The sequence below is a fragment of the Vipera ursinii genome (genome assembly GCF_947247035.1).
Source record: "Vipera ursinii genome assembly, chromosome: 5".
Classification (NCBI taxonomy): domain Eukaryota; kingdom Metazoa; phylum Chordata; class Lepidosauria; order Squamata; family Viperidae; genus Vipera; species Vipera ursinii.
Window position 1 is genome coordinate 15,739,673 of NC_139518.1, and position 25,210 is coordinate 15,764,882.

The 25,210-nt window shown below is 40.7% G+C and overlaps 1 protein-coding gene across 1 annotated transcript; it reads right to left on the minus strand.

Annotated features, from left to right (window-relative positions):
• Window positions 1-1,658: 1,658 nt before the first annotated feature.
• Window positions 1,659-24,863, minus strand: TMEM212 (transmembrane protein 212; the record flags this gene model as incomplete). The annotated part of the gene is made up of 4 exons (XM_083364948.1): window positions 1,659-1,733; window positions 11,717-12,040; window positions 13,261-13,320; window positions 24,699-24,863. The coding sequence occupies 4 exons, from the start codon at window positions 24,861-24,863 to the stop codon at window positions 1,713-1,715; spliced, it is 570 nt and encodes a 189-aa protein (XP_083221074.1). The 3' UTR covers window positions 1,659-1,712.
• Between the last annotated feature and the right edge of the window lie 347 nt (window positions 24,864-25,210).

Sequence of the window (25,210 nt, forward strand, 5' to 3'; positions counted from 1 at the left end):
ATTGTTAGTAGGATTTGTAATTCAACAATATTTCAATATCCAGAGTCCTGAATCCTGTGCTCCCTGCACATGCAAAGCTTTTCAGATCCCTCCTGTGTGTGGTTCATTTCTCTTTGCATATAAGTCCATCAAACAGAGATGCTTCAGTGTTGCAATCCATGAATGGCTGGTGTTGAAGAAAAAGTCAACAAATTAAGTCCAGCTCTACTTAGAAACACTCTTTGTGCATGGAAGTCTCTAAATCCTACTTGATACATATAAAGCTGAGTGCAAATTGCCTTTTGGAATTCTTCACCAAATTCAGCAGCAGAGAAATTGAATAGGCAATTATTCTGACCTTTTCCAGGAAAAAGAGACTTTCTCAAGGACAGGTCTTCCCTTAGTAATGGCAGTTGAGTTACCATTGAAAAGCCCCAAATGAGTTCTCTCGTTATATCCTTTCTTGGGATTTAATAGAAGTATAGAAGACTACTGTTGTAATACAGTGAAAGTGAGGTCATTGATATGCACATCAAAAAGAAATAATTATTCCTCTCCATTCTTCATTAATCAAGCTACATTCAGAACAATGTGTCCAGTTCTGGGTGCACAGCTTAATAAAGATATTGACAAAATAGAGCATGTCTAGAGAAGAGCAATAAAGATGACAAGGGAGCTGAAAGGAAAACCATATGAAGAATGGTTGGAGGCATCAGATGAGTTTAGTCTGGAGAACAAAAGTTTGCAGAAACTTGAACTGTCTTCAGAAGAATATAAGCAGATCAATTGCCATGTAGTCCTGCTGTCTAATCTCAGAGTGGCCAACAACTGCACAAGTTCACTAGTTTCTCAGCAGATGGCCTTCAGAGGCAGTCACATGTGGATGCTATGGGTGGGTGCAAGAAGGGGTGTGAGGGGCTGGGTGGGTTCTATGGAGTGTAGAGAGGAGCTATGGAGGGCAGTATCTTCCTACTACCCACAGAAGAGCAACATGCAGGAGCAACTTACTGTGTGACTTCCCTCAGACTTTCCCATTGACTTTGTTTATGGGAAGCTGGCAGGAAAGGTCACGAATGGTGACCACATGGTTGTGGGACACTGCAATGTTGCAGCTGTGAGCTGGTTGCCAAACACCAAATCACAATCATGTGACCACAATCACATGAGATGCTGCAACTGATGCAACTATGAAACAAGTCATAAGTGCCCCTTTGAATGGTAATTGAATGAATAGATGTAATGTGAGGACTATCTCTATCTGAATGACCGTCGTGTAAAAGAGGGATAGAATTAGTCATAGTTGTTCAGAAAACAGGACAGGAAACAATGGTTTATTTACAAGGAAGTACATTGCAGCTGGGCATTAGGAAAAAATGTCTGAATGATAAGAACTGTTCAACAATGGAACAGAGCTGCCTTAGGAGGTGGTTGATCTTCCTTTGTTAGATGTTCTTAAGAGAATTTTAAGAGAATCCAGGTGGCCATTTTGAAAACAAATTTCATACAGCTGAAATAGACGAAAAATGTAGATTTCTGTACCAGAAGCTAATTGTTTACAATGGTTTACAATGCTATTTGGATTTTTAAGAATCTATATTCCTATATGATTATGTATCTAAATTAAAATGTTTATTGTATTATTTAACTGGAGATTAGTTGGCAATTATTCCTGTTGTGATGTTGACATGCAAGCACCTCCATGACGCTCAATCCAGATGTACGGAGGTCCCAGATCACCATGAATTCCTTTCTCCCTATAAAGAAAAGGCTACATGAAATATTTCATTTGATCAGTCACACAATTAAGTACAGGTAGTCCTTGACTTACAATAATTCATTTAATGACTGTTCCAAGTTACAACAGGAATGAAAAAAGTGACATGACCCCTTTTTACAATTACAATCTTTGTACCATCCCCATGATCATTTGATCAAAATTCAGATGTGTGGGCAACTGGTTCATATTTATGACCGTTGCTGTGTCCCAAGATCATGTGATCACCTTTTGTGACCTTCTGACAAGCAAAGTCAATGGGGAAGCCAGATTCACTTAACCAACTTATCCACTGCAGTGATTCACTTAACAACTAAGGCAAGAAAGGTCATAAAATGGGGCCCAAACTCGCTTAACAAATGTCTCACTTAACAACAGAAATTTTGGGATCAGTTGCAGTCATAAAGACTACCTGTACAGACTGGACAGAAGCAGCAACATATTTAGATGGAAAAGTGTCTACAGGTTATGATTAAAAAAAAGTCAAGATGATGATAATCAGAGCTACACCATCTTGATTCTTTGGACTGTATCCTGTGGGCACCCCCATTGGGATAATTACTTTGAATTAAATATATATTTCTGCCAGCCCAAGCACTCTTTTTGTGCTTGCCTGAGTGTTTGAGCTACCAATGCTAAATCCTATGCCTGTGCAAGAGCAATGGGGGGGGGAGGTTATTGGCCTCACTCTAGGCTTTGAGTTAGATCAGGAAGTTGTTAAAGCTTGTCTGCCATGGTGGGGTTGCAGATCATAAAAGACAAGACAGTGGCAAATGCACCCCTTTATCAATGTGCATTGTCAATGCTAATGCAACTGCAAAAGGGGTGAGGCGTCCTTTTGCTGCTACAGCTGCCATCTTGCCTTTTTTGACCTCTCTGGAAGATGCTGAGCTTGGATATGGACAATGGCAAACTACTTGTATTTTATTGCCCAAAACTATGCAAATGTATCCATGAAGCCATCAAGGTCAGCTTGTCCTCAAGGAAATAGATTTTTTTTAAATCACATTTACCAGGGCCTTTGATTTCCCTCTTCCTTGGGAAGGTAAACACCCTGGGAGAGAATCTAATTAAATCCTTATCATTATAAACTGATAACTCTGAGAGATAGAAACTTTCGAAATCACCCACTGAGATAGATATATTCCACCCCCCTCTCTCTCTTGCTAATGATTCTATCCATGGTTTTACTAAATAACATTTTTAATGCATAGTAAACCATTCTCTTTTCATGGACTCTTTTACCCCTCAAAGTGAGACTGATGTTTGTTTTAACAAGTGTTCTTTTCTTCTTTTATTTTAAAGAAGCTGGCTGGGATCAAGTCTGAAAAGCTCCTGCAGTATTGCTTTTCTCTGTGTCTATTCACAGCTGTTCTTCGCTTCACCCACCCCCATCCCCGCTTCCAATAATTAAATGAAAACAAGCTGGAAGATCACAATTAGTGGAGGAAGGAGTGGTTCTTTGAAGAAGAGGAAAAAGAAATGATGATCCCTGTTAGTTGGCCATATCTGGCTGAGAATTTCTGGGTCAATCATTCCCAATCCTAGCAAGTTCTAAGTGAGTGGACTTCTACTCCTAGTATTCTCAATGGCTGTGCTGGCTGTTGTATTCTAGAAATTGGAGTTCACCTCCTGGAAATTGTCAAAGTTGGGAGACACTGTTTTGAACCTTTCGTTTCCCATTCAGACTGTGCCAAGGAAAACACAGATCTTGACCAATGGCTGTTTCACATTTGCATTCTTAAATCAAAGAAACAGAATTGGAAGGAACCACTAAGGCCTTCAAGTCCAACTCCTGTTCTGAGCAGACATCTAGAATCAAACTGTAGGAGGAAAACTGCATTGGTAAAAAATCAGGAGTCTGGTAGCCTCAAACTAATGTTATTAAAAGAAGCTGATTTGCTTCTGCTTTTTGAAATCCAAGTTCAGATACCCTGTAAACACATTCAGGGGGGAAAAATCCACCATTTGGGGTAACTGGTTGCACTGTTGAACTGCTCTTCTGTAAAGACCGTTTTCCCCAACATCTTTTACTGGTCTACTATAGAGAGCGTCCTCTCGCACTGTATTGTGGTTTGGTATGCTGGCCTGACAGCTGCAGATAGGAAGATATTACAGGGGGTGGTGAGCGCAGCACAAAACATTGTGGGTTGCCCCGTGACACCACTGGATGACATCTCCAGGGCTCGCTGCCTTGGAAGAGTGAGGAAAATTCTCAGGGATGACTCACACCTTGGTAGGTACTCTCCTACCATCGGGTAGGAGATATAGAAGTATAGCCAGCTGCACTAACAGGCTGAAGAACAGCTTCTATCCATGGGCTGTCAGGCTCCTGAATGGGAAATAACTCTATGTATGATTGACTTGTGAGGCCGGTGTGTTGTGAAATTAGCTCACATGGTGTAACAAGATGGTGGGTTTGTTGTCACTGTGAGTTGTGGTGGTGGGGGGAATGAAGGGAGGCTCAGCCAATCTCACTGTATACACGTTGTACTTTGATAATAAAGGTTCAGTCAGTCAGTCAGTCAGCATATGCTTTCCTGTAACTTAAATCCATGATCCTCTCTGTACATTATCCAGGAATAGTGGAGAAGAGGTCTTGATAGTTTTAGGTATCTAAACGGTACTGTCCAATTTCTTCTCACTGGTCTTGTTTCAAGGCTCAAGATTTTGGTCTTTCCATCTCTTTTCACTCCCCCAGAGCTCCTCTCCGAGAGACGGACAGTTCAGAAATATGAAATATAAACTAATTAATTAATAGCTTAGTTTCCAGGCCTCTGATAATCTTTGGTGCCTTTCTCCAAATCTCTTCCAGTTTCTCTAAATCAGACATGTCAAACACAAGGCCCAGGGGCCAGATTCGGCCCGTGAAGTGGTTTCATGTGGCCCGCGAAGCCATCCTGGAAACAGTGAGGGAATGGCCCCCACTGCCTTGGCCCTGGCCCAGAGACCCTCCTTCTGCCAGAGACCCTCAGATCTGTCCCACTCCTGCCCAGGCCCCCATAGGCACCCTTGATGTGAATGATGTAGAGCTGCCCATGCCCACCCAGTAGGCCATACGCACTCTAGCCATGCCCACCCAGTAGGCCACGCCCACCCTGGCCATATCCACCCGGCCCCCTGAGGGCAACCACAATGCTGATGCAGCCCTCAATGAAATTGAGTTTGACACCCCTGCTCTAAATCTTTCTTAAAGTACGGTGTCCCAATAGTGGAGAAGAGATCTGCCCAGCGAAAAAGAAAGTTGACTGGAGACTGGAAACTCTTTGATACAGGCACAAACTTAAAAAAAACAACACCATAGTTATCTTTTATATATAGCCACCTCACACTACTCATTTATATTCACTTTGTAATAGATTACTGTTCCAAAAGTAGTATCACAAATGTGTCATTGATGGATTGACACAAGTCTATCTAGCTTCATCTTGCTTTTACACTGCAGCTTCTCTTAAAGGAGATAGGCATGTTAAAGATAGTGACCAAGAAAGTTTCTAAGAGTCTAATCTAGTCTACTAAATATGTGAATGTCCAGTTTGAATCAGCCGTCCAAAAAATGTTGAGTTGAACTATCACTGGAGTTGCAACATGGTGTTCAGGGGTTGCAGTTTAAGCACAAACTAAGCTTTCTGATCAATTTCTTTAGGGTACGTTTCCTATTTTTAATATTTAAAAATGAAATAAATATCTGGAAAGCAAGACATTGGCACCCAATATTACCTTTATTTCCAGCTATATTTTTGGGACCCATTCATCTTCAAAAATAACAAATGGTTGATATCTACACCTTTGTTTTGTTTGGAAAGGCATCCCCTTGTTCCCATCCCATCCCAAAGAAGATAAAGCAAACCTGTAGATTGATAGTCTAGGGGGAAAAAAATCTCAGGATTTTTAAGTTAGGATCCTTTCCATCTTCCAATCTATCCCTTGGTCCTAGGACTTCCTGATGTTCTCTTGCAATGATGTTCATCATTCAATGGCTAACAAGATCTGGTTCTGCTTAGTTGTTCTGAGATCAGCCAGGATCCACTAGCAGCTACCACCTGTTATATTGTCTTCTGGTACGTGGCTCTACCCACTTGTTGACTTTTTTTGTGAGTGCTCCACAAAACTTTCTTTGCTGTGCTGATTTTTTTCTGCATTTGGCTTAGTAAAACGCTCCGTAAATGCATTTTGTTCTCTCCATTTTGGCTTCAGAGGGCAGAAATGAGTTAATTCAATTTAACACCCAGCATTTACTGTATGGTTTGAATAACCAAAGGCAACTTTGCAAACTTGACTTTGGAAAGATGCAAACAAATTTAGAGCGGGATCCAAATGGCTTTTCCAAATTCTTCACCAGATGTGTGGGCAGAGGGACTGGGGAAGAGAACATTTCTCTGAATTTATCCAGGGGAAAGAGAAATTCTCAGATGATTGCTCAAGGACAGTAATCTGACTTAGTACTTACTGGTCGCACCACTGCTTAAAAAAAAACCCGGAAGAGCTGTTTCATCATGATGTCTTCTCTTGGGATTTAATGGAAGCATAAATCCCTTACCATCTAACCCTAAGAGCAGCTGCAGACTGCTAGGCTGATTATAGCACAATGGAAGACAGGACATTGGAACACATTTCTCAGTTGTCTTGTCCCTGAATAAGGGCAAGAACATCCTGCTCTGTTCAAGAGCGTAAAATTCTCTTCTCTGAAAGACTTTTGAAAGCATATTTTCTTCTATTCAACGGAATAAAGGGAAAAACTTGCGGAAGAATTTTCTACCATTGCAACAGCTGCAATTACACAATTCCCTTAACCACACTCTCTGGGAGGTACCATATCTTGATCTATACTCTAACCAAACAGGCTGGATTGCATTACACACTAGGCCAAGTAAAGCTCACCAGTGTTAACACTAAGGATGCTTAGCATTTTATGTCAGGACTCAACAACCACAGGCTTTTCCCCACAATCACAATAATATATTTGCTAGCCATCCTTGAGTTGAGAAATAAGTTGCACTGCCCACACCCAATCTTTATAGTGTTTCAACAATGGGCAGTGTTGCTGTCCTCACACAACTTAATGCAGCATAGTTTCAGGGCAGTGATTGGTGGAACCAGGTTAGCAGGAAAACTAAACACTTCCTTTCCCTCAAGTTGGCATGTGTGCCAAGCTTTAATTTTTTTAAAAAATCTTCACCTATTTAGTCTTAATTTTTCATCATTCATTATGTGACATTATCTGACATTGTATCAATCTTCCAGTAAATTGATAGTCTTGTTACAGAAGTTCAATATACCCATATCTCAACCCCCCCCTTCCCAGCATTCTGAATGACTGATTTCAAAAACTGTGATTTGAAATATAAAGCAGAAAAAGTCCTATTCAGAGAGCTCTCACTGCTGCTTTGCCTCAGGATACATATGATTGGAGACTCAAGCGCCAAGTAACAGGGTAAATTCCCATCCATGCCCCAGCTGCTGCCTTCCTAGCAGTTCGAAAGTATGCAAATGCGAGTAGATAAATAGGTACCACTTCAGTGGGAAGGTAACAGCGCTCTGTGACATCACGCTGGCCACATGACTGCAAAAACGTCTTTGGACAGCGCTGGCTCAGTGGCCTTGAAACAGAGATGAACACCACCCCCTATAGTTGGCAATGACTAGAGGACTAAAATCCATAGGGACTCCTTTATTTTTATATGTCCCATGCAGTTTTGCTATCATACAAATATTCACATACATAACATGATGCACACAAACAGGAACAGGACTCAGGATTCATCAGACAGATGAATCTGTCAATTTTATGGGAGACTGATAATCCAGTGATGGTAAAAATAGCCTGAAGATGTAATCTTCAGTCACTGAATGGGAAGAGGATGTTTCCACAGTGGAATTACAAGGCTAAGTGGAACTCAGAAGATGGCTGTTCCTGATGATATCATCCCATGACTCATCTCCAAGATGCCTTAAATTGTCAGCATGGGATGTTTTATATCAGGGGGGAAAAACAAGAAAAACACCACTTCCAAGCTACAGCAACTAAAAATGGTTCTCAGCTGCCCCAGCAGTGGATTAGGGGTGTGATAGAAGCACTGTCATGTGGCCACATCCCTCAAAACAGTTAGCAAAATATTTTGCTCCCATAACCAGGATAAACGACTGGTTAACTATAAACACAACCAAATTGCATTTAGCTGATATGAAGGACTAACACATCTTCTAAGATTCAAAGGAACAGGCTATAATATGGCAGATCACCCCAACCCTACTTCTGGTTTTCCTAAAACTAGGTTTCTTAGCAACCTCATTTAGGTATCATTGTGGTGAGATGGGTGTCAAACAAATTTAATAAATAAATAAATTGAATACAATCTATTTTAGGTGTTGCTGCTGATAGAGCAATGTGAATCAGAAAAACCTGATTGGTTTTCTGTTGTAGATTTAGAGACTGCTTTGCTTTATGGAGTCCATAGTTTATTCTTAGCATGATGTGGAACATAAATCGGCTTCCAAGAAAATTATCCTGCTCATTCCTGTCTGACTGATGAGCTTGAGATCTTAGTCCATAGTGAGAACAAAGCTAAAACCAGAATCCTATAAACAAACATACTAATGCATGCTCTTCTGTGTAGGGTTTTGGTTTTTTTCCTGTGAGGGTCTAATTTCTATTGAGAGAAAAGCAGTAAGAGACTGGACAGGAGGAATAGAGCAGAGGGGAGGAGAGGGAAGGGAGGAAGGGAAGGGAAGAGGTGAGATGAGATGAGAGAAGAGAAGGCAAGGCAAGGCGAGGCAAGGGGAGGGAAGGGAAGGGAAGGGAAGAAATATTGAATATTTTCTTCTTATCTGCCTAGCCCTACCGTAATAAAAATTGTCCAGTTCTGCATGCTTGATTTAAATTTGGTAAAAACAGTACTAGATCATCCTATCTGGATCTAACATGCCTTAGGAACTGCTGTGCATTAAGTAGTGCTATAATCCTACAGTTGCCAGAACTATGTTTTCAAATTCATAGGCTGTTTATGTTGGATACTGGGTTCATTGCTTCAATGATGAGACAAGTGAGTTCAGCAAAGATCATTGCTTATTGCTTGCAGGATCTGAACTGAGAAATAGGGCTGCGAATGCAGCAATTTATACCCTGGCCTCTAGGCAGCGGCCAATAGGTTTGAAGCAAACTATTGCCGCCCTAGAGGCAGCCAATGGCGACACTGGAGACGGGTTGTCTGAGCAGCTGGGAGCCGTTAGCCAGCTTCCCTGCTTAAGCAACCTTCCAGTGATTAACCCACGTGGTGTTCCCTTAACAAGACAAAGCCCAATACATTACAGTTTAATGATTAAATACACACACATACTCAGTGCATATTGGTTTTCAAGGCATTAAACTCCACTTTGGCTTAAAGCCAATGCTAGTTCTACTGATATTTCCATTGCAGACCCAAAGAAGAATGAAAGGAACTGGTTGATCTTATTGCTTCTGGATCAAGAAGCAGGAAAGTGGGGTAGAAAATAATCAATTTCCCCAATAATTGTGAAGGGTCATTTCAGGTCTCCTGTGAAGAGGGCCAACAATTCTGGAACTCTATAAATAAGGCCCTTGAGAGGGATAAACAACTGCATAGTTTAGTGGATTGCAGATTTCTTGTTCTCATTTTCAACATCCAGCTGTTTAATTCTGAATTTTTGACTTCTTGGCCTGGGTTCATTGAAGTAGCACTGTTTCCTTATTTAGTAAAGCCTCAGAAAAAAAATAATAGGGAGCAAAGCAAATAACAGAATATCATACAACGTTCTGGCTAGCAATCTGGTTAAACGTAGGCTGGATGGCATAAGTAGGTCTATAGATGGTTTGAAACTGCTACTCAAAGCATAGTCACCAGCAGTTTTTCATCAAATTAGAGTGGTACATCAGATAGGCTTCAGCTGCTCAGCCCAATTTCCATCAACCTTTTCATTACTGACTTGGATGAAAAAGTGGAGTCAGAGTTTATTAAATTGACACAGATGACACAGAACTAGATGGAACTAGATATATTTTGCACTCATCAAGCAGACTCTGTCTTAAATACTGTATCCAATTCAAAGAAACTGGAAGAAGCTAAGTTCTCCAGGGAGAGAGACTGAGGTTGGTGGTCTCTAGCTTCTCAGTATGATGGGAAGCAGGATGATAGTAACATTCAAACAACTTAAAGTAGTGGTTCTTAAACTGTTTGACCCAATGACCTCTTTTCCTGGTCATGAATAATGCCATTACTGCCTTCACACAAACACACACAAAAGAAAAATGCAGACCATCTTGTTTGCAGAAGCTTTTCAGCAACATCATTTCCAAACTGGATTTTTAACTCACAATCGATTGCAAACTGCTCCATTACTCCCAAGATATGCCCAAATTATCCCTCTGGAGATAATTACCCATGTTTAAGAACTGTCTTAAAGGCTCTAGTGTAGAAGAAAGCATGGACTTGCTCACTGTTGCGTTCCAAACATGGGATGGATTAAAGTTACAGGAAGACAGACTCCAGTGTAAATAAATAAATAAATCCTGATATCTAAGAGAGGTTCAACTTTAGATGCAAAAGAAAAAAACACACAAGGCTACTAAATATGAAAAAGGAGACACTAGCCACCACCTACTGTAAAGGGAAAAAAAATATATGGGAATTTTGCTCCCAGTAGATCCAGAAAGCTAACATCTTATTGACTCCTCCTGCATAACATCATGTGGTGCAAGGAGGGTTAATAGTTTTCAATTTAAAACATTATCTTGGCACCTTAACAAGCACTGATGGGATAGCATTCACAATGGCCTCAGGCTATTGGGAACAGGTAGATATTTTAAATAACAGAATAACAGAGTTGGAAGGGATCTTGGAGATCCTCCAGTCCAACTCCCTGCTCAGGCAGGAAACCCTATACCATTTCAGACAAATGGTTGTTCAATCTCTTCTTTAAAACTTCCAGTGTTGGAGCATTCACAGCTTCTGGAGGCAGGTTGTTCCACTGGTTAATTGTTCTAACTGTCAGGAAATTTCTCCTTAGTTTTATGTTGCTTCTCTCCTTGATTAGTTTCCATCCATTGCTTCTGCCTTCAGGTGCTTTGTGACAGGCCCTCAAATATTGAAACACTGCTATCATGTCACCCCCTAGTCCTTTTTTTCATTAAACTAGACAAAACCAATTCCAGCAACTTTTCTTTATACGTTTTAGCCTCTAGTCCCCTGATCATATTTTTTTTAATTCCATTTATATCCCGCCCTTCTCCAAAGACTCAGGGCGGCTTACAAGCTTAGCAGTAGCCGTTGCTCTTCTCTGCTCTATTTGTTGCTCTTCTCTGCACACTTTCTAGAGTCTCAACATCTTATTTATATGGCGGTGACCAAAACTGTAATATTCCAAGTGTGGTCTTACCAGGGCATTACAAAGTGGTACTAACACTTCAACATAACAAATATAAAAGGAAGAAAAGTAAGGCCATTTTGAGCAATTAAGTAAACAAATTCAACTCAATTTCCTCAGCCTCTGATTTTCTAAAACAAAGCCACGCAAAAAAGGACAAAAAGCCACCTTTCAAAAATACATGTTAAAACGGGATAGATTATAACTGATCATGGGATCTGTGTGAAAGCCCTCACTATATGAATGGATTTTAATGTACTTGGCAATAACTACCCCAGCTCTGGATTAAGGTAAAGGTAAAGGTTCCCACACACATGTGTGCTAGTCGTTTCCGACTCTAGGGGCCGGTGCTCATCTCCGTTTCAAAGCTGAAGAGCCAGCGCTTGTCCAAGGACGTCTCCGTGGTCATGTGGCCGGCATGACTAGATGCCAAAGGCACACGGAACGCTGTTACCTTCCCACCAGAGTGGTCCCTATTTTTCTACTTGCATTTTTACATGCTTTCGAACTGCTAGGTTGGCAGAAGCTGGGACGAGTAACAGGCGCTCACTCTGTTACGCGGCACTCGGGATTAATACTCACATTTAAATGTCCAAATTGGAAGAGTCTTGTTGTGAGCTTGATCACAGTGGTCAAGGATGCACATAGAATGACAAGGCCAGAGATGAAGTCTAGAATTTGCAGCACCAGGTGATACCACTCATAATGCAATGGATCTTTGCATGAAGAATCAAACTTGCCGTAAGGAAAAAATGATGAAATGGCATAACTGAGATAGTTTGTACCTGAAACCCCAGCAAAAGAATAATAGCAATAGGGGCCCAGAAGGAGAGATGCCATTGCGATAGCGCCTTGGACAGGAGAGCTGATGACACTGAAGATGCTAAAGGCAAAAGCAGCCTCCCACTGCAATAGAAACAAAAGTCTGTGGTGACATTTGGCCATCACATAATATACAAAATAGTTGTGTTTCTTTCTAGTGATTCCTAAGCAATCTTTTTGCCTATTAACAGCTAGTGATGTTCTCATGTACCTTTTGACATTGTTTTTGTTCTTTGACGCCTTTGGAATCACAAACACTACCCAAAATCAAAAGAAGCATACCGAACTTAGAAAGGTAAATTGCAATTTTAAACACCTATTGCCAAGAAGCAAGATCTGCTATGGTGTAAATTTGGACAATCACAGGCTATGAAATTCAAAACTAAATTAACTTTTGGTTTCACTTTTCATATCTTCACAAAATAATGTTGTATTAAACTATTTTCTATGTAATGTTCATGTATGTCAGGAATCACATAGTGGTTGGTTCACATAGTGTGGTGGGATGGAGGGTTTGTTGTCACTGTGTGTTGAGGGGAGAGAGCACAGGGGGAGGCTCAGCTAATCTCAATGTACACATGTTGTACTTTGACAATAAAGGTTTATTATTATTCAATCAGACAATCAAGCCGTGAACATTTTCACAAGTCTGACATGGTTTTCCTGTTCTGCTGGCTGAAGATTTTGGAGGATGCCCCCCAAAAAATCTCCATTCCAAGTCCTTTTTACCACCACAATTATTACTGTCCATTTATATAAAACATTTTCCTTTGCACTACTCTTCAGAGGAACAGGGACGTCCTCAGGTTTTCAATGAAAAAGTGAAGCTGGTGGTGGTAACGTGATTGAAACTATGCACATCACACACACACACATTCTTCAAAATAAAATGTTAAAAACCTAAATATCTTTGGGTGGACAAAGAGATGCCCTCAAACCCTTATTCTAAGGAGCTTATAAGAATGAACTTTCATGTTTACTTGATATTCCCCAAATGCATATCTCATTTATTCATTTCCTATGCATTAAAAAAGCATCAAAACATTTATTTTGTTTAAAATGAATTGATTTGTTTGATGCGGCTTTTATTGGTTCTTTCAAGTCAAGAAATAAATATCTCTAGCTCTTGCCCAGTTTTGTAAATTGGGGCAAGTTTAAATTGTGTATACAGTACTCAAAAACCTTACATTATTTTTATTTTATATCCTAAGGCATAAAAAAACCCATTGGTTTGCAGTTTGTATCTATGCTAGTTTAATTCTGTCTAGAATGTGACATCATATGAAATAACCACATAAATTTACCAGGTATCCCGAAGTCCACTGTTTCTCAGCCAGAGTAATAAGGACACCTGCAATAACAGCCTGTAGACAGAAGGAAAAACATATGGATTTATATCATAAAGTGAACAATGTCAACAGTCCCTTTGTTCTCTCTGAAGTATTTTGCAGAACAGACTTTTTAAAAAAAAATAGCACAAGGAAGCAAATTCACTAACATTAGAAAAACTTTCTACATCATGCACAGAAAGGATGTGGTATAGATGTCCATGGTGATTCTCAGCCATGCAGGTCACGGTTATCCCAAAGGTGCTTCTTCAAAAGGCAAATGGACTTTGTTTTCCTTGAAGATATTTTGCTTCTCATCCAAGCAGTTTCTTCAATCAGAACTGAAGAAGCGTCTTGGATGAGAAGCGAAACGTCTTCAAGAAAAAAACAAGACAAGTCTAGTTGTCTTTTGAAAAAGCACCTTTGGGATTTTGCTATAGATTTTTTTTAAAAAATCTTATATGTTTTATCTGGTGCTGAGATTTAGATAGGTTCCTATTAAACCATAATTAAGTAGAAATGATATTTGCAGTTCATAATGACTCCCAGTGATTAATTCAATGGGGTAAGGAACCATGTGATAACTTACTCATGTATTTTCTTCCCTTCAGCACATACCTCCTGCAGACCTGACTCATAAACACTATTAGTTTGAGTTCTAAATCCTGGCATCAGTGTAAAGTAGTGAGGGCAAATGAATTTTCAGTATGTTCAGTGTATGTTTGTGGATTTACTGATCCCAAAATGGAAAGATAAACAGAGAATAAAATAAGAAATCAGGAGCAGCAGCTACTCAGTTTTAGAAAATTTTACTCTAGGGCAGACATGTCAAACACAAGGCCCGGGGGCCGGATCCGGCCTGCGAAGTGGTTTCATGTGGCCCCCGAAGCCATCCTGGAAACAATGAGGGAACGGCCCCCGCTGCCTTGGCCCTGGCCCAGAGACCCTCCTTCTGCCAGAGACCCTCAGATCTGTCCCACTCCTGCCCAGGCCCCCATAGGCATCCTTGATGCCAATGATGTAGAGCTGGCCATGCCCACCCAGTAGGCCATACGCACTCCAGCCAAGCCCACCCAGTAGGCCACACCCACCCTGGCCATACCCACCCGGCCCCCCGAGGGCAACCACAATGCTGATGTGGCCCTCAATGAAATTGAGTTTGACACCCCTGCTCTAGGGGTACAACAACAAATTTATAGTCCTTCTAAATATAGACAAATTTGAAAATGACTGGCCAATGTTTGGGTGCATCTCCAAAGACAACACTTTATCTTTTTATCACGGGCTTAGTAAGAATGAAGCAATGGGATTTTATGAAATCTGCATACGTCTATAGTTGGTGGACGCGGTGGCTCAGTGGTTTAGGATGCTGAGCTTGTCAATCAGAAGGTCGGCAGTTTGGCAGGTCGAATCCCGAGTGCCGCGTAACAGAGTGAGCGCCTGTTACTCGTCCCAGCTTCTGCCAACCTAGCAGTTCGAAAGCACGTAAAAAAGCAAGTAGAAAAATAGGGACCACTACGGTGGGAAGGTAACAGCGTTCCATGCGCCTTTGGCGTCTAGTCATGCCGGCCACATGACCACGGAGACGTCCTCGGACAAGCGCTGGCTCTTCGGCTTTGAAACAGAGATGAGCACCGGCCCCTAGAGTCAGAAACAACTAGCACGCATGTGCAGGGGAACCTTTACCTTTTTACCTTTTATAGGTGGTTAAGCTGGAAACAATGGTTATGGAAAGGTATGGCAATAATTAGCAAACTAGTTTGCCAAGAGAATGGATGTGACTGCAAAGCATAAGCCTAGAGACTAAAACATATGAAGATGTTTTGCAGGATTTGGGTTTGGATAGTAGAGAAAAGAAGGACTGGGGGAACATGATAGCACTATTCCAGTATTTGAGGGACTACCTCACAGACGTTGAGGGGGTCAACCTATTAAAGCACCAGTAGGCAAGACAAGAAACAATGGATGGAAACTAATCAAGGAGAGAAGCTGCCTGGAATTAAGGAGAAACTTCCTAACAGTGCGAACAATTAAACAGTGGAACAGCTTGCCTTCAGAAGTTGTGGTTGCTTCAACACTGGAGGTTATTAAAAAGAGACTGGACAGCGAGTTATCTAAAATGGTATAGGGGGTTGGACTAGAAGACCTCCAAGGTCCCTTCCAACTCTATTCTACTCTATCCATCATAGCATGGTTGAAAACAATTGATGATACAAGAGAAATCATAATTTAATTTAATTGCATATGTTAAATTTCCCTTCTTGTGATCCAGACAGGAAAGAGTTAGCTCAGTGAACAAGAATTTGAAAGCTCTAATTACCATTATTTATTAGAAGGAAGGTTAGGGATAGAACATAATAATTTCTCTACTTTTGATGAGTACTCATTAATGAAAACCTACACAGGCTATCTATAGCAATAAGACATTTGTCCATTTTCTCCATGCAATGAGAGAAAGCTCACAGACATATAGTATGCATTTGTTTTGATAAATGCTGTTCTTTTTATATAACTCTCCAAGTAAGAGCAACCTTATTAATGTAAGTACCTTTCAGATTGTTGAATTCTGGGAGTGTAGTCTCAGTTCATTACCCAGTCTGGGAAAAGGGAGTGCACAACTTCTTCCTCTTCGTACTTAAAATATGGAGCTTAGTGCTTCTAATATATAAATATATCTATCATGTCATCTGTTTCTCTTAGAATATTTCAAAGAATAAAGTGGGGGAAGATATGCCTTTGCTATTCTGGGCAATCTTAATGTCATATTTATTTCTACTTTGATAAAGTAGCTACGCAACAGCACATCAATTTGGCACGATAACCACTTTGCATTGTCCAACTTATGAATTGTCAAGAATGACCAAGAATGATGGCCCCCTTTGCAGCAGGGAACAAGCAGAGAATCAACATTATTTGTATATAGGCTCTAAAAAAATGACTGAGATTAACTAAAGTCTGAAAGGATATTGGTTTTCTTTATTCATAGCAATGATCTACATTACCAGAAAAAGGGAATAAACTGTATAGGAGTCCTCTATAACAGACAGTGCCCCCTGGGACCAACATGCCGAATGACTTGCTGATTGAAAATATCCCTGCCATCACAGTTCTGCACCCAAAAACAAAAACCATACTGTTAAGAACTTTCTTTTATCCACTTTCCAGAAAGTGGAGGAACTCTATTTTCAAGCTGGTGATATTATTTTTGCAATCAGCGATGACAGGTATGGCTTATTAAATTGTCCTTTCATTACAAAGGGATGAAATCTTGCTTCTATTGAATATCTCTCTTGCCCTGAAGTTCAAGCTCTCCTACTTGAAATATTTGCTTACATCTTCTCTGGAATAAAGAGTTGGCAATCCATAACTGAAGACAAAATAACTCAGTCTGTTCAGCACGGTGGTTTGTTTGTTTTTGTTTTTTAATGATAGATGAACTCAGGAAAGCTGGTGTGGAGTTGTTGCATTGTTGCTATGAGTGACAGCCTGAAAGCACTCAATACAAATCTCATCCCTTTCATGAATTTACTAAGAGTGTTAAGCTTTAAACTTGCATCCATCTCTTGGCTTCAAAGATCTTTTCATATTTGGGGTCAGGATTCAAGAGAGCACCTGTTGATCTAGCTTCTGATGGATTCAGTATGCACACATTTTCTCCTCAAGATATAATATGCGAGCAACAATAAAGAATAACTTTTGAAACTTTGATGTTTGGTCCACGTGGACTTGAATCGCCCTGTCGAGTGTAGCAGGTCGGCAGCAAAATCATTAAAATGGTGCACGCAGGCTGCTTGTGTGTCGAGTCCGATGCATGCGTACTTCGTCCACACTGGTTGTGATGGCACTGCTCGGCTTGTGGCATTGCTCGGCTTGTGATTGGTTGTGTGGTCACATGCTCAGTGCTTATTGCGGGGCAGCGATCATTATGTTTTGTTACACAACTGATTTGTGTGGGTGTGTGTACAGTGATTGACAACGTGCAAAAGGTAAATAATTTCTTATTTTAAAAAATTGTTGGTGAATTGAAAATCTTTTTTTAAATTTTTAGTGTAAAAGTGTGACCCCAAATTTAAAAATGAAAAAAATGCTAATTACTTCTCAACCACCAATCCTGCCAAGAACTGAATATACATACATACATACACACACAAACATACACACACACACAGAGAGACATCATATTTTTTGTGATATGGCCACCAAAATTGGCTGCAGTATTCCAGGTGTGGTCTTACTAGGCTAGGGTTTTATAAAGCAGTACTAATACTTCGCGTGATCTTGATTCTGTGCCTCTGTTTATACAATTCAGTTTCCATCCATTGCTTCTTGTCCTGTCTTCAGGTGCTTTGAAGAATAGGTTGTCCCCCTTTTCTTTGTGGCAGCCCTTAGATATTCGAACACTGCTATTACTGTCCTTTTCATTAAACGAGACATACCCAATTTCTGAACATTCTTCATTTGTTTCAGCCTCCAGTCCCCCAATCATCTTTGTTGCTCTTTTCTGCACTCTTTCCTGAGTCTCTTTTTTACATGGTGGCAACCAAAACTGGATGCAATATTTCAACTGTGGTCTTATCTAGCCATTATAAATTGGTACTAACTCAGTGCAGCCTAAGACTCCAGACTGTGGGCAGAGTTAGCCTGCAATACTGCACTCTAACCACTGTGCCACCAGAGGTATTGCAGGAGTTAGGAAGCAGTTCATGGTTTCTTGCACCTGCCACTGTTTTGCAGTAACAGCAACATCAGGAGAACCCTTCCTAACCCAAGTCTCTTTCAAATGGCAACTTCCTTGATTGCTCATGTGACTTGTAACACTGTGTGATTGCTTGAGCATTCCAGTGCTGAGGAAACAAAAACTTCTATGGATGAGTTCCATTTATATTTTTTTAATGTATGTTATTAAACAAATTTATAGAACCACTCAACTCATACGTAGGTGATTTCTTCCAGCCAAGGCACCTGAACCACTGTGAGGGGTGTGATTACTAAGTTCATTAACGTTCCTTCTATAGGTAAAGGTAAAGGTAAAGGCTCCCCCGCACATGCGTGCTAGTCGTTTCTGACTCTAGCGGCCGGTGGTCATCTCCATTTCAAAGCCAAAGAGCCAGCGCTTGTGTGAGGATGTCTCCGTGGTCATGTGTCCAGCATGACTAGACGCCAAAGGCTCACGGAATGCTGTTACCTTCCCACCGTAGTGATCCCTATTTTTCTACTTGCTTTTTTACGTGCTTTCGAACTGCTAGGTTGGCAGAAGCTGGGACGAGTAACAGGAGATCACTCTGTTACGCGGCACTCGGGATTCGACCTGCCAAACTGCCGATCTTCTATAGCATTCCCTTATATATAATATTCATTGGTTCCAACTTCAATTCATTTACCCGGTAATATTTTTGAAGTGGGATAAATAAAAATTTGGCTTTTAGTTTTTCATTAGGCTTCTTCCCCACCCTGCCCTGCCCAATCGCTCCTCCCCCCCACCCCCTCCCACACTCCATTCCAATAGTCTAAAAATCTAGATGTTCACATTTGTGGTCTTAACAGCAACATTAAAATAAAAGTTTGAGTAGATAATTTATAAAAGCCTGAAATTATAATCTTGGCATTTCCACACCATGAAAAAGTTCTCATGAACAAAAGCAGAAACATCTGGACTCATGAGTGACTGTTGGCAAAATATATCAGGTAAAAAAAAATGCTTGCAGTGTTTCTGGCCAGAACAAATAACACAACAGAATAAGAACATTTGGGAAGCCTTTTTTTTTTTCACCGTCTGCCTTTCCAACCCAGACTCCCTCATTTACACATGTGGTGGAGGGAACAAAGAGAAACAGAACAGAGAAGAGATTATTTCATGGCTGCTGGGCCAACTCCAGGAGGAGAGTTTAAGCTATTAGATTATCAGTTTCCACATTGCGTTCAATGTAATGGCAAGAAATCTCTCTTGCTTTTTCCGCCCAAACTTTGCGAAAGTATGGTTTTGCAGAGATTTTGTTGTTGTTCTTTTGGGTGTCCGTTTTCCCCTGATTCTGCCATTTTAAGTTTTCATCTTTTGCAAAATGTTCTAAGCTACAGGTCAGCAATAGGTCTGAAGATTTCAAAATAATATGGAAAATACAGCCTTGTTAAAATGATGGATTTCTTGCTTATATGCCTCTTCCTGCTTTACCAGGTTTGTTTTTCTTTCTCACATTCTTCTCTTTTTCTCAGTCACCTGCCCCCCCTTCCTATCCCACTCCTGTCTCAATCTCCTGCCTCCCTTCCCATTGCTGCGTAATTATTCTGCTATATCATCCTTTCCTAGATTGGCTGCCTCAAGTATTCTGGGCCGTTCCATTAGACCACAGGAGGGGAATGATGGCCCTTTTATGACTTGTGGACTTCAACCAGTGGTGGGATTCAGCCAGTTCGCACCAGTTCGGCAGAACCGGTAGCTCATTTTTTGTTGCCCAGGCCCAAAATGGACTTCCGGAAGCGGCATCCACAAAGAGAACCGGTTTTTCACATATCTGAATCCCAGCACTGATTTCAACTCTCAGAATTCCTGACATAAAGGGGGCATTCGTTTCCCACCTCTGCGTTAGACAATCTAAGGCAAGCATCTTGTGAAGAAGAGGCATTGGTATGGGTGGAATGTAATCCATAGTTGCAGGAGAGTGGGGAATCTTTCCCAGGGAGCAAAGAGGCAGATAAGCTTGGAATCTGTGGCATGCAGGAAAGGGGCAACCTCACCTAGCAGTTCACAGTGTATACCTAGGAGTTATGCAAATAAATGCTCTGGTCTGGCAAGATTTCTGTCTATAGGTGAGCAACAATAAAGACACTGCGCTAAAGTAATTCCTTGTGTCGTTCTTAGTTCCTTAGGCCTGACAGCAGGTATCAATATGATTTGGCTACTTTCTCTAAGTTTTCCAGTGTTTTCCAGACAGTCTGTCCTATTCCCCTAAGCCAGGGGTCGGCAACCTCGGCTCTTTTATGACTCGTGGAATTCTGGGAGTTGAAGTCCACGAGTCATAAAAGAGCCGAGGTTGCCGACCCCTGCCCTAAGCAGTCAGATTTCTCAAGCACAATGGAGATCTCGCCCAACATGTTAGAACTACTGACCTACATTTCAACTGGCTATTATAAAATATGGGATGGGGTAACATATTCTCCTTCGCCTGAGGGAGCGAAATTTCTTAGGAAACATGTACAATTTGTGTGTCTTCATAGCAAAAACAAAACAACAATTAAAAACCCATTAACTGGGAAAGATAGGCTTTGAATTTCTTTTCTTCTTCTCTTCTTTCCCCGAGAGCTTTTAATGGTAGAAATTTTCTTTGAAAATTGTAGTAATACTTCTCCAGAAAAGCTGACTTGGAAGAGTTCCTTCAAAATGTCTTCTTTTTCCTTGCAATTTAATGGAAATGTGGGTAACGGCAGACCATTGGGAGAGATTAAAAGGCAGGATATTGACATAACCTGTGGCCACCTCATCACTAAATATGCCTAATTTGGAGATAAAGTACAGTACTCTCCAAAATTATATTCCTGAAGGAATTTTACTCAGGAAACTAGTAGAGAAAATGCAGGCGAATACTTCTGTTCACTTTTTGTGCCATTACTGATTCCAACAACAGTTTTGCTAACCCTGTGGCTTATCTAGAAGATGTTCACCATGATATTCTTGAACTTTGACCTACAGGGAACATCAGAAAGATTCAAGAACCCTTTGGAAGCCCATACTGTGATTCCCTCACCATCTTGGGTCAAACTAGACATGATGTTGGAGTTCCATTTTAATATTTCCCAGAGTGGTTTTTTCTGTTAAAAAATAGCCGTAATTTCTAAAGTACCACGGTACATCCTCATGTCCAAAAAAAAAAGGTGCCTCATTCCCTCCCCTAAAAAAAAAACAAAAAAACTTCATCCGCACATAAATCTGCTAAAAATATTGGCACAATATCATTAATTCATGATCTATTTATGGAGCTTTCATAGCAGGTCGGATTAATTCGGTTCCAAGCAATTACAGTTCCAATTGCTAAAAATTAGGGAAAACACTTCAGAAATGAGCTTATAGACAGAAGAGCCCTATCATCCTTTTTTTCCCCCAAAGCATTCAAAAGTTGTTATAGGGCAAACCTTGAGAGGGACACGGTGGCTCAGTGGGTTAGGATGCTGAGCTTGTCGATCAGAAGGTCAGCAGTTTGGCGGGTCGAATCCCAAGTGCCGCATAGCAGAGTGAGCGCCTGTTACTCGTCCCAGCTTCTGCCAGCCTAGCAGTTTGAAAGCACGTAAAAATGCAAGTAGAAAAATAGGGACCACTACGGTGGGAAGGTAACAGCGTTCTGTGCGCCTTTGGCGTCTAGTCATGCCGACCACATGACCACGGAGACATCCTCGGACAAGCGCTGGCTCTTTGGCTTTGAAACGGAGATGAGCACCGGCCCCTAGAGTCGGAAACGACTAGCACGCATATGCGGGGGAACCTTTACCTTTACCTTACCTTGATCCTTAAATGGTTCTTCTGAGAGTAAAAGGACACACAACAAAATTGAGCTTCTGATCTCCAATTTATTGAGTACTCTAAAAGGATACTGTGGTCAGTGTACCCAAAGGAATACAAAGATCTCTTATTTCTCCTGCTAAACATCATCCATTAGGGTTACCAAATCTATTTCAGTGCCAAAACAGTCTGAACAAACCATTTATATCCCATTTATATCCCGCCCTTCTCCGAAGACTCAGGGCGGCTTACAATCTAAGAAGCACAAACCAATGTGCTTACCAATAGCCTTCATTCTGTGTATATGCCTGCTTATTAGGGCTTTCACCCCCCTCCCCAAGCGGCATTATTACAAAGTCAGCTTATTGCCCCAACAATCTGGGTCCTCATTTTACCTACCTCGGAAGGATGGAAGGCTGAGTCAACCTTGAGCCTGGTGGGACTCGAACCTGCACTAATTGCAGGCAGCTGGTGATACTTAAGGAGGCATTAGCCCACTGCTTCACCAAGGCTCTACCTTAGTTTCTTCTGCTGCATGCTTAATCTTCAGTATCTCTGCTGTCAACAAACAATATTGCACGAGGTTTTCACGGCCATGGAAGAGTTCTTGGTGGCCTATCTTATCCTGATATCTAGAAAAATCACAGGCCAAGAAGGTAAGATTCCTCTTCTAGATAACCATGAACGCCAGAAGAATTAAACTGCTAGCTTTACAAACTGTATGTCGTTTTGCACTTTTGGAAGCGTGTATCCTTGCTAAGTTCTATGATGAACTTTTAAGAAAAAGAAATCTGAAATGCTCATATTCTCTAAGATCTTGTCTCTAAGACTGATGCAGTAGTACTGAAGAATTGCAAATAACTCTCCTTGGTTCTTGATTTCTGAGCCATTCCCCTGCAGTACAAAGGATGAAACAGGCTGAACCTGGATTTAAGAGCTGAATGACATATAACTCTCCTCCCTTCCACACCAAGTGGCTGGAATTAGCCCTCCTTTAAATTGTGTACAACGCCCCCATTTCGAAACATTTAAATACATTAAGACAGTGATTAATCCCAGGACTATTTAGAACATGTAATCCTTCAAAAGAGGACTGTGTGGAGAATCAGATCTGAAGGACAAAATGTGTTTGGAGAAATGCATGAGTGCCCCCGTTGCATGATGAAATGCCTTATCTTAAAGCAGGTTGCATCCCATCTATTCTGAGCTTAAATAGCTGTCTTTTGCACCTTCAGCAACTGATGTACAATCTTGAGGAAAAACACATTTGGTTTAAAATATTCTTAATTAATATTATAGGTCCACTCACATATGTCCTTTGAACCCAGATATCTGCACAGCCCTAAGAAGCCCAGGCAAAAAAATATACAGGTAGTCCCCATTTAACGACCATTCATTCAGCAATTGTTCAAAGTCACAATGTTGCTGAACAATCATTCCTTGAATTTCCAGCTGTCCCAGCGCTCCTGTGGTCACGTGATTGTGATCTGGATGCCTGGCAACCATCTCACACTTACAATGATTGCCGCATCCTGCAGTCATGTAATGCCATATATCAGACATGTCAAACTCACAATGTCACGTGACATCGCACAATGTATCGGGATGGTTTTGCTATACTTGATCTGCCCTGCAGGTTTCCCACAAGCAAATTCAATGGAGAAGTTGGCAGAAAAGAATTGCAAGTCTGTCCAGTAAGCTGTTTACACTTTCCCCCATCCAGTGGCCACCAAGCCCCCAGTCCTGAAGTCCTCGCATTGCATCATACTATCTATCCTGTACACTTTGTGAATCCATTTACCTGCCCGCTGCTGCCTGCTTGAGAGCCATCAAGGACTTACTTAACAAACCACAATCCTTGCTTAACAACAGCAATGGCAAGTGCTGGGATTAAGGATGCAGTTACATGACATCACGCTATGGGTGCATTGCTTAATGATGGAAACTCTGGTCCCAATTACCATAGTTAACCAAGGACTACTTGTAAACAAACTTGCAAGCAATCTTAGGTTCAACAACAAAAATACTAAATTTTCTGGATCAGAAATTAAAGTTCTTTATGTACAGTATTTGGCAGTTACAAATGAGTTACATTCCTCTGACAATTTGACCAATTTCACATTCTCACTGTTCTCTTTCTATCACATTTTATGCACCCTTTTAAAGAAGCTTACACTGATTCAATTAGTAATTTTCTGCATGAAAAACATGTATTCATATAACGGGTTTGGTTTCAGTATTTCAAATATTTACCCAATCTCCATACACCAATCTCAAAGAAGTGCCTGACTTTGTCTTGACTTTGAGCTGCAATTGATCTGAGCTATACTTTTTAAAAGCATTGGTTTGATAAAGCCAGGGTAAAAATGGAAATTGATTTCATTTGATGTTTATAATTATGAAAAATAAATATGATTAATGAAGTTACTCTTCGGGTTTATATTTCATAGTTTCTCTCCACGATCATATTACAAATTATGTTTAGTAACTGCTTTTTGAAGACCCTGAAATCCGCAACCAAGCTTACCAAGAATTTATGTATCTTTGGCTTAAAAAGAAAAAAAAAAGCTTTTACAGCCCTTTTGTTCTTAGGGTAACTTTTTCACTAGAAATTAATCAGTCCATTTGCGTATTTTCACTAGAAATTAATCATTAGTACTGTAGAAAAGGACAGGAAGGCCTGGAGGAATATTGTCCATAGGGTCACGATGGGTCAGACACGACTTCGCAGCTAACAACAACAACATTGTAGAAAAACTGCATTCTAGAACCATGATACTGAAGCTTCAAATATTTGACAGGTATTTCCAAATACATTGGTATAATAAACTTCTAATAACTTAGTTATCAAGTTATCTTCTAAACCAGTCACTTAAATAAACACCATGTCAACATTCTTTCTGAGACATCTATTAATTCTTCCTACCAAATATCCACTCCAGATGGGAGAAGCAAGGTGAACGCTCCATCCAACAAACCCTGGTTTATAAGAAAAACCAGGAAAAAAAGCAATAATTCCCGAAATGAGGCTTAGGACTCCAAAGGAAATGAGCACTTTTCCAGTAACTAAAAACAATTTCCTTGTGTTCATTTTCGAATCTTTCTTCTTTCCTTCTGTAAATTGCACAAGATTGTACAATAGGCTGACACATACCATTACACACTAAAGCGTCTTGGAGACAGTTGTCAGGGGTGTTTCCTTATTGTTTGCTTGTTCAGGTGATCACATTTCATTGTATAATTGAAATACATGGCACTGAAGTGGAATTAGGAACAATTACAGGTAGTCCTTAACAACTGAGCCTACAATTTTGGCCATAAACTGTTGTGGAAAGAAAAATCTTCCTCAGGGTCCAGTCCAAGCTGGGAATAAACAAAATGGAGACTGCTTTAGAAAGAAGGTTGCAGTTTATTGAAGAGGAGAGCCAGACACAAAGA